The sequence below is a fragment of the Pantherophis guttatus genome, chromosome 3, assembly GCF_059756535.1.
Source record: "Pantherophis guttatus breed Tessera chromosome 3, ASM5975653v1, whole genome shotgun sequence".
NCBI classification, from domain to species: domain Eukaryota; kingdom Metazoa; phylum Chordata; class Lepidosauria; order Squamata; family Colubridae; genus Pantherophis; species Pantherophis guttatus.
Window position 1 is genome coordinate 128647709 of NC_142065.1, and position 19574 is coordinate 128667282.

Below are 19574 nucleotides of genomic sequence, written 5' to 3' on the forward strand. Positions count from 1 at the left end.
TAGTTCACATTATAACTTTGTATATTGCATGAAGCCAGTCTGTGTATATATGTAGTGATTTGGTTTTTGTGGCAAGCATAGCATTTAAATGTTATAAATAAATATTTCTGGGTTCTTCCTAGGCCGGGTAAAAAATCCTGAATGGAATAGAAATGAAATACCACATAGTTGTGGAGAATTGTGTAGAAAGAAAAGATCAGCTCAAGATTGTCCACATTTATGTAATATGTAAGTCTGCTGATACTTTTTTTTTTTAATGTATCTTTACAGCTTGAATATGGGTTTTAGATAATATGGGACACCACAGTCATCTTATTAGTTGGGCACAAGATTTGAGTTAATACCCTGTTTTCCCCAAAATAAGACATCCCCTGATAATAAGCCCAATCAGGCTTTTGAGCGCATGGCAATAAGACCAAGTGCTTATTTCAGGGTTCAAAAAAATATAAGACAGGGTCTTATTTTCGGGGAAACACGGTACAATAAATTTGTTCTTATAATAACCTAGCTTAGCATGTCAGCTGCTATCTGCCGATTTTTCATCTGTCCCTCTCTATCCTTTTACATTGTAGCTCTTTCTGAAGTTGCTTGAATATATGAGTCTAGGCAAAGAATCAGAAAATGTATATAAATTGTGTATATGCATAAAATGTATACATAAATATACTTGTACAGAATTAACACATGTTCATTCTAATTCAGAAATAAATTAGAATAATAATACGTTAATTATATAGGAATGTATGTTAGCACGACTGCGTAAAAATGAAATATAAATACTGTGTCTTTTATTTGTTTCTTAGACTTTGTCATCCAGGACCTTGCCCATCCTGCCCTGCTTTTATGACCAAAAAATGTGAATGTGGACGTACAAGGTAATTTAGTCTGCATTAGAAAATTTACAACCTTGGGTTTTACAAGTTATTTTTTAAAATGTCATTGGAATATTACAAATGTTAAGTATACCATATCTATTCTTGGGGAATTGGCTTGTTCTTTCCAAGGGTCTAGTCTCCTAGACAACATATGAATATGCGTAGTTATAATATGCTTGTGTAGTGCCCTCCCTCATTTGGATTTCAGCCAGTGCTTTTTAATGACAGTCAATCTGTTACCAAAATTGGAATAGTGCTGCTAGGAAAAAAAATCCTTGAGGAATTCATGGAAAAGGAACTAATATTTAGGATATGGAATTAAATGTTTATGTTTTTTGTAGATACAATAAATAATATATAAGGTTTTACATGAAAACTATATGAGAAATAGATGGCATCTTTCATTTCCTAGCAATAGCATGATCTTTTACAATCTATACCACAAGTAGTTCCTAAGCTTAATTGTGCCCCTGTTGTCAATTCCATAAAATAAAAATTTCCATAAAATAAAACACTTAAGAGTTTAGTGTTTAGAAATAATTTTGATAGAGCTAAAGAAGTGAAGGATAATTTATTAGTTAATCATTACATTTTTTCACATGCTGTTAAGATTGAAAATGCCAAAATTTGATAATCCTATTTTTTTAAATTATTGTTCTTAAAATACTTTTTCTTTAGGCTTTGGAATAAAACTGTGTCCTTTCATTTAAACTAAGAAAACTAATGAATGGCTAATATTATAAGGCAATATTCAGATTTCTAATGTTATATTATCCTAATGTGTAAACAGTATAATGTATAAGGTTTAACATTATTATGACACACAGTTCTAGATTAAATGAAATCAGATGCGATGGGTAAGCTATTTTGTTAGATTTTGACTTACTATGATGTATGAACTCAGCCATTGTAATTTATAAACCATTAATTTATTACTTAGGTTCTGTAAATCCAACCATTACATCTTGCTATCCAGGCCACTATTAGTGAGGATTTCATAATACTGTTTTTTTGAGATCACAAATGATGTAAAAAATAAAGGAGATAAATTTTAGATATTTTTGTCTTTATTCTGTATTTTTTGTTATATTGGCATATGGACACACAGTTAATCTGAATTTAATGAAAAATGTACATCTGAAAGGGAGAAGATAAATGTTTTCCCCAACCAAATTACTAATTAAAAATAGAGAGCTTACACCATGTTAAAGCTTAGATTTTATAAAATTCATATTTTCTCAAGTTTTTCATGGACCAAAGTTCATTGCAGGAATGGTTTAGTTTTTATTTTAAGGTGCCACAAGACTTGCTTTTCCAACAGCAGATCCTATTGTGTGGAAATAATTTTTCTGTTTAAATAAAATTCCTTATAGTTTGCAATATTATGAAATTATAAACCCCCACCCCCTTAATTTAGCAAGATCCCTAAAGCAAATACCAAAGTTTTCAGGAAGTTTCATGCCTGCTAATCAATAGCTTTTTGTAAAAAACAAAAACCAAACAACTTTGAGTAAAGGGTTCAAGTGTGAATATAGAATTTGATCCATCCTCGCTGATGACTGATTTAGTTTTCTTCTTCTATAGCCATTCAGTTCGCTGTGGGTATTCTACTGGAATTCAGTGTACTAATGTATGTGGGAATGTTTTGAATTGTGGTAAACATAATTGTACCCAGATATGCCATTCGGGAAAATGCCTACCATGTGAATTGACTGTAAAACAAGGTAAGGATTTCATGATTTTTAAAAAAATTATTTACAAGTACTACTTGTGTGAGATTTACAGATTACTGTTTTTATAGGACCAATTTTGTACTAGGGTTAGGTCTAGGTATGCACTGATATATATGCATAATGAAGAATACAACACTGGCCTCTCCTGTGGCCTTTTACAGTTTGCATTAGAAACTACAATTGCTATGATGGTAGAATGATGATAATATTACTACATTGAAAAAATACAATATGTAGTAAGTGAGAAATCTTATCAAAAGAACTGTGCTTTTCTGTAATTTCCATGTAAAAGCAACCCCTCAAAGCTAAAAAAAAAAGTCAGCTATTACTAAAAATTCAAAAATGTTGGTCTAGTGGTTAAGGCACTAGGCTAGAAAGCAGGAGATTGTAAGTTCAAGTCCCGGCTTAGCCATGAAATGCAGCTGGTTGATTTAAGGCCAGTCACTCTCTTTCAACCCATTCCATCTCACAGGGTTGTTGTTATGGGGAAAATCAGAGGAGAAGGTATGTTAGATATATTCACTACTTTGAATTATTTATAAACATAATTACTTTTAGGTCCTAAATACTTTTGGGAGGTCTATTGTAACTTCAAACTGCCTCTACGCCAGGGTCCTCAAACTACGGCCTGCGGGCCACATAAAAAGCCATTAATCCAGCCTGTAAGGCACCACAAGGCTGCTCCATCCACATTGCCCCATCTACCCGTCGGCCCCCACCTATCTTCTGGAAGCCTAGGAGGCCAAAAATGGGCCCGTTTTTTGCCTCCCCAGCCTCCAGAGAGAGAGAGAGGGAGGGGGAGAGAGAGATGCACACACACACAAACAGAAGTCCTTGTCACACACTCCAAGGCAGCCACATCCCTTCACTAACCTGATTTCCACCCCAGGAGTATAACAAATTAAAGTTTAATTTGTGTATATTGTTTAATGGACTGCTAAATTGGCCATGCCCACCCAATCACATGACCACCTAGCCAAACGCACCCACCCGGTCCCGCCCCCAACAGTCTGAGGGACCATGAATTGGCCCCCTGTTTAAAAAGTTTGAGGACCCCTCAAACTTTGGTTTGGTCAGACTTATGATATATAGTAGAGTATTTAAATTATATAATACAATAATTTAATGAATGTCTTTTTTGATTTGTTTTAAATAATATAGTACCGCTTACAGTTTGATTCGGTGTGTCTAAAAGTGGATTGCCCAGCTCTTAATTTCTTTAGGTGTAGTCATTGATCGATGATCATAATTCAACCTGAAATTTAGGTCATAAATTGTCATGGTCATTAAATGAGTCACCACATGATCTTTCTCAACTTTACGACCGTATCATGGCTTTCCCAGGATGGATAGAAAGTGGACAAAGAGAAAACTGCTTGCTGAAGGGAGACAGGGAATTCCCCCTCAGTGCACAGAAGGAAACTTCAACGCTCAGATCTTTGAAAAGAAGCTCAGATCTTCGTGATTTAAACTTCTTTTCTGCAGCCCAGCATTGCAATTCCTCTCCTTCCTGGTGGAGAGACTCCACCCCACGTGAGGTGAAATCAGTTTATGAGGCAATGCTTTTATTGTCAACAAGGCTGGGTGAAGAAGTCCCTTCGTAAGGGTATTTTTTTTACCCAGCTTCCTTAACAGCAAAAACGCTGCTTGCTAGAGAGATTCTGCCCCAGGTTGGATGGAGTCTCCTGGCAGGTTCTCACAGTGGCTGGGTGAAAAAAATCCTTCACAAGGAACTTTAGTGTCTACTTGACAATAATAAAATTAGTAAAAATTCTTTCTGGAACAATTATGGGCATAAAATGGTTCACGAACATTTTATTAAATAAGTATTCATTCAAAATAAAAATACAAAAATCATTGGGTAAAAGATGAAAATAATTTTCAATAGCATACACTTATTAAATATATAGGAAAAATACAAGTGAGTTCATTAATTTTGTATTAAATTTTTTATCTGATCCAAATACTAGTGCTTGATATGTATTATATTTGTAAAGAAATAATTCTTTCTTCTCAGAAAAAAGGCCTTAAGCATCTTTATTATCTCTGATCTGTTTTTCTGTTTAGTATGTTACTGTGGGAGCACCTCTCGGGAAGTGTTATGTGGAGCAAGTGAAGATTGGTTTTCATGTCTGAGAACTTGTGGAAAGTAAGAAAATAGCTTATTTAACATATATTTTATTGATTTATTTTTCCATATTTATTATCAATATAACATTACAAACCAATTATAATTCTAATTTCAGAAAATTATCCTGTGGAATGCATAGCTGTGAACAAGTATGCCATCCACAGCCCTGTCAGCCCTGTCCACGGCTTCCACAAATAGTGCACTGTTGTCCTTGTGGACAGACTTCTCTTAGTAAATTACTAGAGTTGGGGTGTACGGAACGTAAACTCTGCACAGATCCTATCCCATCATGTGGAAGAACATGTGGAAAACCTTTACCTTGTAGTAGCTATGGTAATTAAACATTGCTTGCTTCCATATTTAAAAATGTATTGTGCTTTAATTATCACATTTGCAAAATGAAATACTAAAAGCATAATTTTGAACAAAAATAACTCATTTCCATGGTGATAAATTTTAGTTTAGAAAAACAGACATTTTGAGAGAAAGATGGATAAGAAATTGATGTTTATGGCTGATTTGTTTATAGTGGAAGATTGAAAGAATCAGTAAAAACATAACAGTGAATATTCTGAATGTGGGACACTTTTTTTTTTAATACTGTCAGGAGTGGGTCTTGGGAAAATAGATGTGGAAGAAAAGAAAACAAAGAAAGTAGAATGAACAAAGAATGACTACCGTTATTTATCAAACAGTATAAATAGATTAATCTTCCACACAATTAATGTGAAGTGGGCATAAGAAAACATGTGGAACAGAATGAAATATGTTACAGAATGCTTCAGAAGTGTGGGGGAAGTATGAATTCACACTCCTAGAAAGAGACTATGGATGAAGAAAACAAATAAAGGTAGTCCTTGACATATGACCCCCAAACCAGAACATTAGTTGTAGAGCAAAGTTATTAAATGAGTGACTGTTTCACTCAACGACCACAATCCCACCTCTCCCAGTTGTGGTTGTTAAATGATTTTGCAGATTGTTAAGTGGAGTCCCAGATAAAGATTTCAGGGATGGGGGAGGCCCTGGGATGCCTAATGCAGGTTGTGCGTGAGTTTGGGGGATGCGGCAGTATGAAACACATGTAACACATGCTATACAGACCAGATTTTTGCTTTTCAGAAAATCCCTGAAATATAATACTTACGAATAAAAAACTTACTTGAAAGTGCATGCCGGAATTGTCATCACTAATCAATGTAGTCATGTGATGTCACACTTTATAACCACTTTGCTTAGTGACAGAAATTCTGGTCTCAATTGTTTTAGATTGAGGACTACATGTAGTAGGGAGTTATTTTCCTAACCTGCCACACAAATCTTTTTAGCTATCTGTATACATAATTTAAAAAACTGCATTTCAACATTTTTTTCTGAAAGCAGTGCATTTGTTTTTTTTTTAAAGTCTAAATTGGCTTAATTGTGACTTGATTAATAATAAAAAATTACAGTTGGAATATCCTAGAACACTAAAACTTATGTTAGAAATACTTCTCAAATTTTACATAGATGCTGTGCATACGTGTGAAAATCTCTGCCATGAAGGCGAATGTGGGCAGTGTTCTCGCACATCAAAGGTCTACTGCAGATGTGCCTTAAAATTAAAGGTAATAATAAAAAAGCAAAATGTTGAAAGTGAAAACTTTACAGATGCAGATAATAAAACCTGCTATGTCTGTTTCCTGTACATGATTATTCTTTAATCTTGTCTTGTAAAATCTTTTGTATTTTGTATCTTCTCCAATATATTTATGCAACATTAATTGCTTTTCCAATTATTCATTGCAACACTGTTTAACAATTTGATCCAAAAGGCTATGTGTATGTATATTTAATGGATTATTTGGGGAAGGAGCAGCCATTTTTCCAAATTTTCTAAATTTAAAATTATATCATTATGGCAATTTGCATAATTTCTCTTAATATTATTTCACAAATTATACAAATTGCCACAAATAAGATAATTGTCAGCCAAGTTTCATTTTATTTTTAAGCTCTTTGTCTGAACTACATTGTTTTCAATGTATCTATTTTGGGGTGATATTTAAATGAAAATGCTGCATCTTAAGGTTCTTAATTAGGAGTTTGCTAAATTAAGATTTCCCTTGTATTTTTGTATCTTGATAATTGGTAAATGAAAATAGAAACTTTATTTTGGTCATTGACTAATGAAAATACGGTCAATAAAACTTAACAAGCAAAATTAACCCATAGCATCAAAGACTGTTGGCAAGATCAATAGCACTTATATATTGCCCCATAGTTCTTTACAGCACTCTCTGGGCGGTTTACAATGTCAGCATATTGCCCCCAACAATCTGGGTCCTCATTTTATCAAACTCAGAAGGATGGAAAGCTCAGTCAACCTTCAGCCCTGTGAGAATCAAACTCTAGGATGTGGGCAAAGTTTATCTGCAATACTGCATTTTGGCCACTGTGCCATCAGGGATTTGTGGGCAAAACTTACACATAATGTAGTGGAATTACAGGTAGTCCTCATTTAACAACCATTTGTTTAGCATCTGTTCAAAGTTATGACTTCAGTGAACAAGTGTTACTTAGAACCAGTTCTCAAAGTTCTGACCATACACCCCTGCTCTCATTTAAATGTGATCTGAGTACTTAGCAACTGGCCCACATTTAGAATGATTGTAACATCCCACACGATTTGCCATTTGCAACCTTCCCTACCAGCGTCCACAAGCAGAGTCATTGAAGAAGCTTCAGGGAGGATCACAAGTACAGTAGCTGTAGTAAGTCCCCTCCCCTCTACTCACAACAGCTGACTCCATCACACTCAGCCATGGGCTGTCTCCTTATGGGCCTTCCCCCACTACACCTTGTGTCCCTGCTGGTCTCCTTGTAAGCCACCTAGGAGTCTTAATAACATATAATCCTGCTTTGTGACAGCAGTAGGGAGTGCTAAGATTGCCATCACTAAGTAATGATATTGTAACATATCACTTATGACTGCATCACTTAGCAACAGAAATTTTGATCTCAATTACCATTGTTAATTGAAGATTACCTGCATGCAGTGGATATAGAAAGTCTACACACCCTCTTAAAATGCCAGGATTTTGAGATGTTAAAAAAATCAGACCAGATAAATCACTTTCCACCTTTAACATATAAGCTGTACAATATAATTGAATAACAAAGTGAAATCATTTAGGGGGGAAATCATAATGGACAATAACAATAAAAAAACTTTACACACACCCTTAAATTAATATTTTGTTGAAGCACGTTTTGGTTTTATGACAGCATTCAGCCTTTCAGGAGCCTATCAATATGGCATATCAATGCCCGTCTTGCTTTGGGAATCTTTGCCCACCCTTCCTTGCAAAAGTACTCCAAATCTGTAAGATTGTGACAGCATCTCCTATGCATAGCCCTCTTTAGATCACCCCACAGATTTACAACTGGATTCAGAAACTTTGATCTTCTAATGAAGCCATTCTTTTCTTGATTTGGAGGTATGTTTGGAGGTATGGATTTGGTTGTGTTGAAAGGTGACATTTCTTTTCATGTTCAGCATTTTACCAGTAGCCTGAAGGTTTTGTGTCATAATTGACTGATAGTTGGAACTGTTTATAATTCCCTCCATCTTGACTAAGGCCCTGGTTCCACCTGAAGAAAAGCAATTGCAAAGCATAATGTTGCCACCACCATATTTCACTGTGGTATAGTGTAGTTTTGGTGACATGCAATGTGTTGTTTGTGTCAAACATACTTCTTGGAATTATCATCAAAAAGTTCTACCTTGGTCTCATTGGACCATAATACATTTTCCCACATGCTTTTGTAAGGCTTGATTTGGTTTTTGCAAAATGTAGCCAGGCTTGGATGTTTTTCTTGTGAGAAAAGACACCCTGACACACAGTCCAGATATATGAATAATATAGGAGATTGTTTCACATGTAGTACACAACCAGCACTTGTCAGAAATTCCTGTAGTTCTTTAATGTTGCTGTAGGTCTCTTGGCAACCTCTTGGACCAGTTTTCTTCTTTTTTTTCATCAATTTTGGAGGGACATTCAGTTCTTGGTAAATGTCATTGTTGTGTTATGTTTTCTTCACTTATTGATCTCTATCTTCACTCTGTTCCATGGTATATACAATACCTTGGAAATCGTTTTGTACCCTTCTCCTGACTGCTATCTTCTAATAATGAGATCCCTTGGATACTTCGTAAACTCTTTGCAGACTATGGCTTTTGCTTAGTCAATGTCAGAAAAATCCTACCAGAACAGAATCACTTTAATTGGTGGCAGATATGTACTGACTACTATTTACCATCTATTTCAATGTGATTGGTTTATTCTGAACACAGCCACATCCCTACTTATAAGAGGGTGTGAATATTCATGCAGCCAAATTATTCATTTTTTATTGTTATTTTCCCTCTAAAAGATTTCAGATTTTTTTTAACTGAATTGTACAGCTTATATATTATATTAAAGGTGGAAACAATTCTGAAGTGACCTACAGTATCTTGGTCTGATTTTTTTTTACATCTTGAAAACCATGCATTTTAACAGAGGTGTAGACTTTCTATATCCACTGTATCACATTTAATCTATAAGTCATTCTTCAAATAGAATCTTCTAATTCTCAGATTTCTAAATGTGAGTTTAATTTCAATTTAGCCAAGAAAATGCATACTTTCTTATTTCCAAAACTTTGTTGACTCCACGTGGAATCAGTATTTTTTAATATAAGGGGAACTTTCAATTGCTAAACTGGTGTAAAGAATACCTTTTGCTCTTTGCAAACAATAAGACTGTGAAATACACATTACAACATACTGCTTTATCTTTCTTAAATGTCAGAATGATAGTATAAATATTTACAATTTAATTTCCTTTTTAGGAAGTTCCATGTGCCTCTCTAAAAAATCAAGGTAAATAACCTTAACATCATATACTAGCATATAATAAATATTAGACAGAAGCATTTGGCTACTAGCCATTAATAGTTTAAGACCCACTTTCACTTGTCAACTTTTTTCTAACATAGCTGAAGTTGAAAAGCCAATATATATATATATATATATATATATATATATATATATATATATATATATATATATATATATATATATATATATATACACACACACACACATACATACATACATACAAAGAATGTGAATAGTCAATATTACTATTTTGATATATCATACCACAAATAGTTGGAAAGAGCCAGAGCTTATTCAACATGTTATGCTGTGATATGTTTTTCAAAAAACTGGGTTTTAGCTAATATTGTCTATTTGCTATTAGAATAAGGACAAAACAAAGCATCTTCCTGTATACCATCAACATTTACCTTGGGTTTAGGGATCCTAGAACAGCAGGAGGTCATATAGAAAAGAGAACAAAAGATTAAAAAATGAAGGATATTCATTAGAACAGGGGTGTCAAACTCAAGGCCCGTGGGCCAGATCTGGCCTGCGGGGTACTTAGGTCTGGCCCACAGGGCCGCCCTGGAAACAGCAAAGGACTAACCCTTGATGCCTCTGCCAACGAAAACAGAGCTCTATTTTTGCTGACAGAGGGTTGCAGGTGGCTGTTGCAGCTGAAAACGGAGCTCAGAACCCGTTTTCACTGGCAGAGCGCTCAGGACACCACAGGCACCCCCAAAATGAATTATTTCAAATCGGCCATGCCCACCATGGCCATGCCCCCCTGCCCTCCCAAGGTCAAACCACAACCATGGTGCGGCCCTCAATGAAATCAAGTTTGACACCCTTGCATTAGGAGATGGAAATAAGTATGATATACATAGTTAACATATTCCCATCAAGATTATAGTTTAGACATTTTCATTGAAGCTGAAGAAAATCATTTCATATTTATGAAATGTACAGATTATTCTTAGGTACAGAATAATTGCCTGCAATTACCATTAATCAATTTCTAGCTTTTCTCTTTCTATTATATTTTGAATAAGCAGTAAAATAAATATATTGAAATGTAATTTTTCAGTATTTTTTTCTTAAACTTTCTGAATTCTGAAGTTAGCTAGTGTTATTTGTTTTCCTTTCTTTTTATTATAAAGGTTTTTCAGTGGCAAAATATATCTAATAACGGGGAACATAAAACATTGACTTCATTACATTAAGTTACTATCAATTTATAATAATAATTTAAACATTTTCTTTTTTTAAAGTTAAAGTTCCATTCTTATGTGACAAAAGATGCAACAAGAAATTGTCATGTGGACGACACAAATGTAATGAAACATGCTGTGTGGTAAGTTCATGAATGTGTGAAAGAAAAAGTTGTGTCAGTATAATTACACTGTTACTTTAATTATGTAGATCTAGCAAGATTGACCAATAATCAGAATGCATAATCATCCTGAATTTCACTAATAATCAGTTGAAGAAATCGGTTTTTAGTTTTTAGTAACTGAAACTGAATTGGTTGAAGACATGAATTGGAAATAGTTTCCTTATTGTTATTATTCATGAGTATACTTTGACTTCTGATTTTTATCAAGTGGCTAGTTAAGATAACTGGCAAAAAGCCAAGACATAAACAGTTGCAATGTAATAGAAATTTTTAATGTTATTATTCATTAATTCTATTCAGGAAAAAGTCTTACTAAACTATTTTGACTCTTTTCCTAAAATCAGAAAGTGTAGGATCAAGCACAGATTTTCAGAGGTCCTTCCTAGCTTTACTGTCTAGGCAGGTCCAGATTAAGAGACTACACTGTCCCAAACTGGATGGGAGAGGGGGGAAGAATTCAAGATAGCCACACCCTAGTATCTCTCAGGATATGTCCAGTAGGCTACAAGGTTTTAACTTTAGTTTGGCTAGATTCTGTCCATTATGTATAAACAAATAAAGGATTGGACTCGATTGGATCTCGCCTTGTAGTCTTTAGACTTGGACCTGACAGTAACAAAGACATGTCATCAAAGGTCATTAAATCACACATTTTATGACCATTATGACATACTACCATAATGGGAAGGCTCCATTATGGCCCTATGTCAAGGACATAGTTTAGTACAGGTGGTCCTTGTTTATCGAGTGCCTTGCTCAGAAATCATTTACAATGATGCTGAAAAATAACTTTACAACTAATGCCAACTTTTATGACTTTAACAGTGTCCCTCAGTCATGTGATTATCATTACAGTAATATGTGTTGTCCTATGCCTAATCTGTTGTTCCCCCCCCCACCCTTGAGAGGCAGCGAAGGAAGGGATTGCAAGAGAGTAAGTAGACTCACAATGGGGCATACACATTGAAAGCACTGCATTAGTGCCAACACTATGAATGCAAACAGTTTAATCCACTCTGTGTGCATTTACAGGCGGTCCTTTACATAGGGCTATAATGGAGCCTTCCTATTAAGGTACCGTGTTTCCCCGAATATACGACATGTCCTGAAAATAAGGCCAAGCCTGATTTTTGGGGTGGACGTAAATATGCGCCCTCCCCCGAAAATAAGCCCTAGTGAAGGAATAGGCGTGGCCAGCACAGGAGACACCTCTTCCTTTCCCTGTCATCTCCGGGCTTCTCGGTCCTTTAATGGGATCAGCTAAGGCGCTCCAGCCACCATTCAAGAAACAGCTGATTCACGGGTGCTGCTCAGGCCCCCACCTCCAGCAAGCATGGCCACTTTTGCTGCCAATTGCTGCTGCAAAAGAAGCTGGAGGCCAAGTGACGCACCCCACACGCCTCGCGCCCTCCTTAACTAATGGTGACAGTCACAGCAGGCAATTCCGTCCACGGAACAGGAAAGGAAGGCATGGAAATCCATACACCTGGGACATCGGAAGATTACCTCATGGTCACAGTCCAACATGTAGGACTGGAACTATCATCATAAAATAGGGATACCAATTTCTAGTTCTTACGTGATAAACAAGGCTATCACAATGTGGTAATGATAGCATTTGGGAGTTCAAGAGTATAGATTGTAGTCATCCCATTTGGTTTCTTACATACATCAGTGAAGTTGATCAGAGCAATTTCAGTCCCATATCTTAGGTAAAAATACAAGTGAAACAGTGCACATAATCACTATCTTCAGATGCCTATCATTTTCTAGAAAACTGTAGTTAGCAATAATATCTTCGACATTTGAGATCAACTGATTTTTTTCACTCTGAATCAAGGGAAGACATATAATATTGGTCTTCTCACTGCCTTTTTTTCATGGGGAAAGATACAAAAAAGCATTAATATCTTCTTTAATCATATCCTCAGTTCTCTTTAATTGATTTAATCAGCTTCGAGGGGCAGTGATCAGGTAAACATGGCAGCATTAATCACATCATGCTTGAGCCATATGCTTCACGTTCACAAACTGAAAAAAAGCCAGGTCAACAAGGTTTATGGTTGCCACAGTTAGATTATTATGTTCTGTCTCAGTTTAAATTCCAAGTCAAGACAAATTTGGGTGATTATCAATAAAAAATGTTACAAACTTCTCACAGTAAGCCATTAACTGCTTTGTTCTCTCTCTCCAACATTTTGGAAATGCCACACAGTACAGAAATGCAGTTCTGGCCTATTTATATAATGGCCTGGAGACGCATAAGTAAACATTTTGCATATACTATAACAGAATATTGCCCCAAATTAGGTTTAATCCACACCTGACGATTTCTTCCATAATCCATCCTTTGTTGTAATGGTCAGTATTAAGATTAATACACTGAAAATTAGTCTGTGCAAGATCGTTTAGTTACTTTCATCTTCCTGTTCTTGAGAGTGCACTCCCATTGAAAATCTAATTCAGGCTCCTGCAATCCTTACCAGTCTAAGAGAATCTGAAGGATTGTCTGTGTTACATCTCTTTCCTTTGGAGCAGCTGTTCCACTGTTTGCATCTTCTGATATGAAGGACATGATAGCTAAAGAAGGCTTCCTCAAAGTGTTGAAGGTTCTAAATAAAGGCTTTCCAGCAATTGCTTTTTTCCTTTTGAATACTGGGTAAAACAATGTGCTTGCACTGATAGAAATTTATTTTGAAAGTATAAAAAAATCTCAGCATATTATTCTAAATTTTCATTATAAAATACTATTTTTCAAATATCATTATTGGGAGAAGACAGGTCAAATGCTTTTGAATGGATACTGATTTGGAATTTCTATGCCGAGTGAAGACTACTAATTAATTGTCATTTTTTAGTTCCGGATCATGTTTGTTTGTTTTTTTTAAATGTTTTTTTAGGATAAGGAGCACAAGTGCTCTTTGATTTGTGGACGTAAACTGAATTGTGGTATCCACAGATGTGAGGAACCTTGTCACCGTGGCAATTGTCAAAAGTGTTGGCAGACCAGTAAGCATTCATCATGATTGTCTGTAGTTTGTCAGTATATAATGTTTTGTTTAAAATAACATACTTTTGATGATTCAGTACTTTATGCATAATCTAATGAAGGTGACTAAGCCCTGTGGCATTTGCTTTAGGAATCTATTTATGTTTAGGTGCCTGCTATTTATGGTCTGTTTCAATGGGAATTTTCTTATTGAATGCACTGTCCTCCCCTATTACGTTTAGATTGAAGTCTTGCTCACTGTTATACCTATAAAAATACCTTAAGGAAGTCAGAATGCCATTTATAGTAAAGCCTTCTCAGAAGCCAGACTGTTTTAATCATGATTGATTGCAAAAGTACTCTTTCTGTGTATAGTGCTTGAGTTGTTACTGAGTGTACAACTGCATGTGTTCATGATTCCTAATTATCTAAATTCATTTCAACTTGTTTGTCTTAGATTTGACTCTAACTGAACAATGTGGGGAAGGAGCAAGGAGCAGGGGATACTACTTTTGCATTACAATGCTTTCCAAAGCATCTTTTGGATATCACATAGCAACAGCACTTAAACTTTTATACCACTTCACAGTGCTTTACAGCCCTCTAAGCGGTTTACAGAGTCAGCATACTGCCCCCAACAATCTGGCTCCTCATTTTACCAACCTTGGAAGGAAGGAAGGCTGAGTCAAGTCTCAGCCAGTCAGGATCGAATTCCTGACAGTGGAGAGTTAGCCTGCAATATTGTTTTCTAACCACTGCACAATCACAGCACCACATCATAAGTACAGATAGTCCTCAACTTACAACAATTCATTTAGTGACCATTCAAAGTTACAACGGCACTTAGTAAAGTGACTTATGAACATTTTTCACAGTTACAACCTTTGCAGCATCCTCATGGTCATATGATCAAAATTCAGATGCTTGGCAACTGGTTCATATTTATGACTCAGTCATGGGATTGTTTGCGATCTTCTGGCAAGCAAAATCAACGGGGAAGCCAGATTCACTTAATAACCGGTTTACTTACTTAACAACTTCATCAATTCAATTAACAACTCTTGCAAGAAATGTCATAAAATAGGTCAAAACTCATTTAACAAATGTCTTACTTAACAAACGAAATTTTGGACAATTGTCGAGTACTATCTGTACTGCATATCCCTATTAATATTGAGAAGTAATTTATCTTTGTTCCTCTAGGTTTTGAGGAATTAACTTGTTATTGTGGTGGATCAGTAATTTATCCCCCAGTACCTTGTGGTACTCGACCACCAGAATGTAAAAATTCATGTACCAGGCCTCATGAATGCGATCATCCAGGTAAAGTATACATTTAAGCTGTTTTTTATTTGCTAAAGGTGCAAAACATTTTAATATGTGTGGTGTAAGGAACAAAATAATGTGGTCAGATGATTTCAGAAATATTAGAATGACTTTCATTAGTGCTGTTGCATTGAAATTGTCTTTGAAATCACAATCTATAATTAGTGCTGCCATTCTGCTAGCAGAAAGCTTCTATTACCTTCTAAGCCCCATTTTCATCTATGTGTGAGTGTCATATCCAGTAGTTTAATTTCAGCTGCACAAGTTTTATCACAGATTATTGAACAAACCATTGTACAAATCAGTGCAACTTGATTAGGGTAGATATGGACATTGTGTTAGATGTTTACTAGAAATAGAAGAACTGCTGACAAAAAGTGGAAGAGACATAAAATGTATGTTTATAAATCAGTATATTAATATATTACCGTGTTTCCCTGAAAATAAGACCCTGTCTTATATTTTCTTGAACCCTGAAATAAGCACTTGGCCTTATTTTCGGGGAGGTCTTATTATTTTGGGTCACATGGAGCAAGATGGGGCTTCTCTTGCCATCTTACCTGATTTCCAACTACGTTTAAATATTTTCGGGGAGGGCTTATTTTTTTTTTCTTAATACAATTTTTATTGATTTTTTTTTTTACACAAATAAAATATAATAACAATTCTGTTTAACATCGGATTCGCAGTGTTTATACATATATACATGAATAAGTGTCTGGTGTCATTTATACTATACATTTCTAATTGATGGGAGGGCTTATTTTAGCACATGTGCTCAAAACCCCTATTGGGCTTATTATCAGGGGATGTCTTATTTTCAGGGAAACAGGGTAGTATGTATAAAGGATAATGGAACCGCATGTGTAGTTATATAGATGTAAAGGGAAAAACGGACACATAGCAGATGTATACTGATACGGAAATGTTGCAAAGAGGAAAATTGTTAAAAACGATTAAAAACTGTTTAATAAAAATATTTTTTTTAAAAAAAGTGGAAGTGCCTTTCCAACTAGTGTATTCTGGAGAAGCCACGGAGCATGTTCTAATTTAAAACAATGCCAGAATTTCCAGTAAAGAAATTAAGCCTGTTCTGAAATCTCAGCTTAGATTTTGTTTATTAATAAAGGGCTACCATCCTTTGCTGTTTGGATCAAGATCAAGTGTGACAGGTTGTTTTCAGTTTTGTTTTGTTTTTAGGATACAGATGGCTCTGAATGTTGTTATTTTTCTTTCATGCCTGACAAATAATGTGTACATTATGACTAATTTGTTATACTTAACACTTGGATATCTGGACATGTTTGTTTAGCTTTATAAAAGTTATTGTTGTAAAGGATTTCTAAGTATTTTTCAAATGTTAAAATGGTTGCTGTCTTAACTAAAAAGGAAACACAGTTTGGATGGGATGGCAACTTCATACCTTCATGAAGTTTTTTATACAGTAAATTCAAAGATAAAATTGGTTTACACTCATACTTCAATAGTAGAACATGGAAATATAATGCTGAAATAACATATTAAAATGCATTAGGTGTTGTTGGAGAGCATTCCTGTGCTTATTTTTCTTTTTTCTGTATATATAGTATATCATTCCTGTCATAATGAAGAGAAATGTCCACCATGTACATACCTTGTTCAGAAATGGTGTATGGGAAGACATGAAGTAAGTGAATATTGTATTTTACCTTTGTTAGGGATATATTTTATTATTTGTTTTTTTTTTCCTAATATATGCCTTATGATGTGGGGAGAAAATTTTCAGGCAAGTTTTTCATTCCTAATTTCTTTCTGAAAATTGTACAATTTGTAAAACTTCATTGTTTTGTAAAGTTAAGTAACGATGAAAGTATAATATTTAACAGTTAATTTTGAAAGGAGCTATAATTAATATGTCAGGTATAAACAATCAAAAACCCATTTGAATGTATTTAATTGGCTGTACAATTAAAACCTAACCTAATATAGTCTCAATAATAAATGAAACCACAGCTACCAGTGTGATAAATTTTCACTTTCACCAAACAGCATTGTCCTACTTCTTTTCTTGAGGTACATAATAACAAGTTTGAATTGTTTGTGAACAATTCTGTGCACAGCTCTGCACAAAAGTTTTTAGATAGGTTTATTTTATTGTTGTCAATAAAAAAACAAAGGAAAAGAAAAAAATAGATGAGTTTATCTGGCTGCAGCATATCTCACTATGAAGAAGAAATCTGAAATTTCAAGTAATTTGTGATGTACTGATTCAGCACCCTTGGTTTGGGTACATATGCTTCCAGTAGACTGCCAGAGAGATTGCAGTCAAGTTGATAGTAATGGTATATATATCTCCATATTTTAAAAAGGAGCACGTTAACTACTTCCTTTCTAACATAGATGGCATCCATCTCTTTGCTTTTTTCTTTCTAATTCAGTTACGGAGCAATATTCCTTGTTACCTCACTGATATTTCTTGTGGTCTTTCCTGTGATCGAATGTTAAAATGTGGAATGCACAAATGTAAAAGGATCTGTCACAAGGGGGAGTGCCTCATAGATGAAGAGTGCAGACAGCCATGCACTATTCTTAGACTTCACTGTAATCATCCATGTATGTCTCCATGCCATCCAGCTTTACCTTGTCCTACAACTTCTTGCCGTTCAAAGGTAGGTGGCTGTGACAATTCATTACACCTCTCAAGCAAGCACAGATGTCATTTCAGCAAATAATCTAAGCACAGTATGTCAAATAAATACTGCTTTGTTACATTTTTGCTATGAAATATTTGCTATGTGTATTTCTAGATTTCAAATTGTATTGTTTATTTAATTAAAAAATGCTATACTAATTGCTCAAATCTCATTGAATTGCTCAAATCTCATTGCTCATTCATCCTAAGATTTCTTAATGTTTTATTTACTTAAACTATTGAAGTAGATTGATCTTGGTCTTAAAATTAGGCCAAAATAGCCTAAGAAAGTTGACATCCAAGCTACCTAGACCATCTTTTCCATTTCCATTCCAGTTTATTTACTTTATACATTGTCAAATCAGATCTTTATGGATGCAAAGTAGGGTGATAAAAAATGCCAATTACTAAACCTGACTTTTTCAAACAGGACCTGGAGGGTTTTTACCTTTTTCAATCTGATTGAATGGGTAGATGAAGATGTGAGAATATGTTCCCATAAGTAACCCAACTCACAGTTTTATAAGGGCCTAAAAGTGACAGCTGGCAACCAATGTACTTCCCAAAGCAGTGGGGCATTCAAGTCTGTTGCGATGTATTCATACCTCAAAATATCTAGGCTGGGGTATTTTGCGCTACCCATAGCTTCTGAATACTTTCTAAAAGCAACCCTGTAGAGAGCTTGTTACATTAATTTAGGTGGGAAGTGATTAAGGCACTCATGTTTTAATCAGTACAGACATGCCTGCAAGTGGCACTCAAGATATAACCATACAAAAGTCCTGGACACAACAATCACCTGCTGATTGAATAGGACCTACGAATTGGGGGAAGACTCAATTGCAAACTACCTCTGGATGGGGTAATCAAAGATGATCTTCCCCTGGAATTTGTATTTCTATTGCAGTTAGATATATATGTCTATGTGGTTTCATTGCTTTTACTATTGTAAGCTGCCCAGAGTCGCCTCACAGCAAGAGGGACAACAAACAAATTTCATAAATTAAAATAAAATAAACAAAATATTTTAGCCACAACCACAATGATCCTCTGTCTTGAAGAGATTAAGTCTCAGACCCTACTGTCCGATTCAGACTCTAATGGCTTTTCGGCACACAGTAGCTCTACTATAAAACAGCTCTACTGTTTGCCTGGGACCATGATATATAGTTGGATATTACCACAATATTCCTGATGGCTAAACCCTTGCTTTGGCTTTCCTCAGTGGTTTCATGTAGGTGTAAAAAGAAGCGGAGAGTAGAGAGGCCTGAAGCACTCTCCAAAGTACAGGTCTCTGGACATATCTCCCCCAGCACTTCTGGTAATGCAGTTTGTTGAGTCTGTGTCATTGCAAGATGATTAAGATGCATAATATATCATAGATTTTATCTTAAAACTCCTCTAGTCCACTCAGTTTAGATTTTAGCAAATAATCAGAGTTGTTTAGTGTCATAATTGTGACATAAGAAAACTAAACTGTCTTGAAATTAACAAGAGTCCATTTCATTCCAGTAAGCAAATGTGCCCTTTGTTCTGCTTAGCAATTA

General features: G+C 35.1%; 1 protein-coding gene across 2 annotated transcripts in view; it reads left to right on the plus strand.

Moving 5' to 3' along the window:
* The window catches only part of NFX1 (nuclear transcription factor, X-box binding 1), a 40510-nt gene that overhangs the window by 10301 nt on the left and 10635 nt on the right, over window positions 1–19574 (plus strand). For both annotated transcript variants that reach the window (XM_034411857.2, XM_034411859.2), the window contains exons 5-16: window positions 123–228; window positions 804–875; window positions 2460–2599; window positions 4676–4757; window positions 4855–5072; window positions 6249–6346; window positions 9615–9645; window positions 10917–10999; window positions 13942–14050; window positions 15234–15353; window positions 16943–17022; window positions 17774–18004. In XM_034411857.2, the coding sequence (XP_034267748.2) occupies window positions 123–228; window positions 804–875; window positions 2460–2599; window positions 4676–4757; window positions 4855–5072; window positions 6249–6346; window positions 9615–9645; window positions 10917–10999; window positions 13942–14050; window positions 15234–15353; window positions 16943–17022; window positions 17774–18004 (1370 nt within the window). The remainder of the gene's footprint in view (window positions 1–122; window positions 229–803; window positions 876–2459; window positions 2600–4675; window positions 4758–4854; window positions 5073–6248; window positions 6347–9614; window positions 9646–10916; window positions 11000–13941; window positions 14051–15233; window positions 15354–16942; window positions 17023–17773; window positions 18005–19574) is intronic.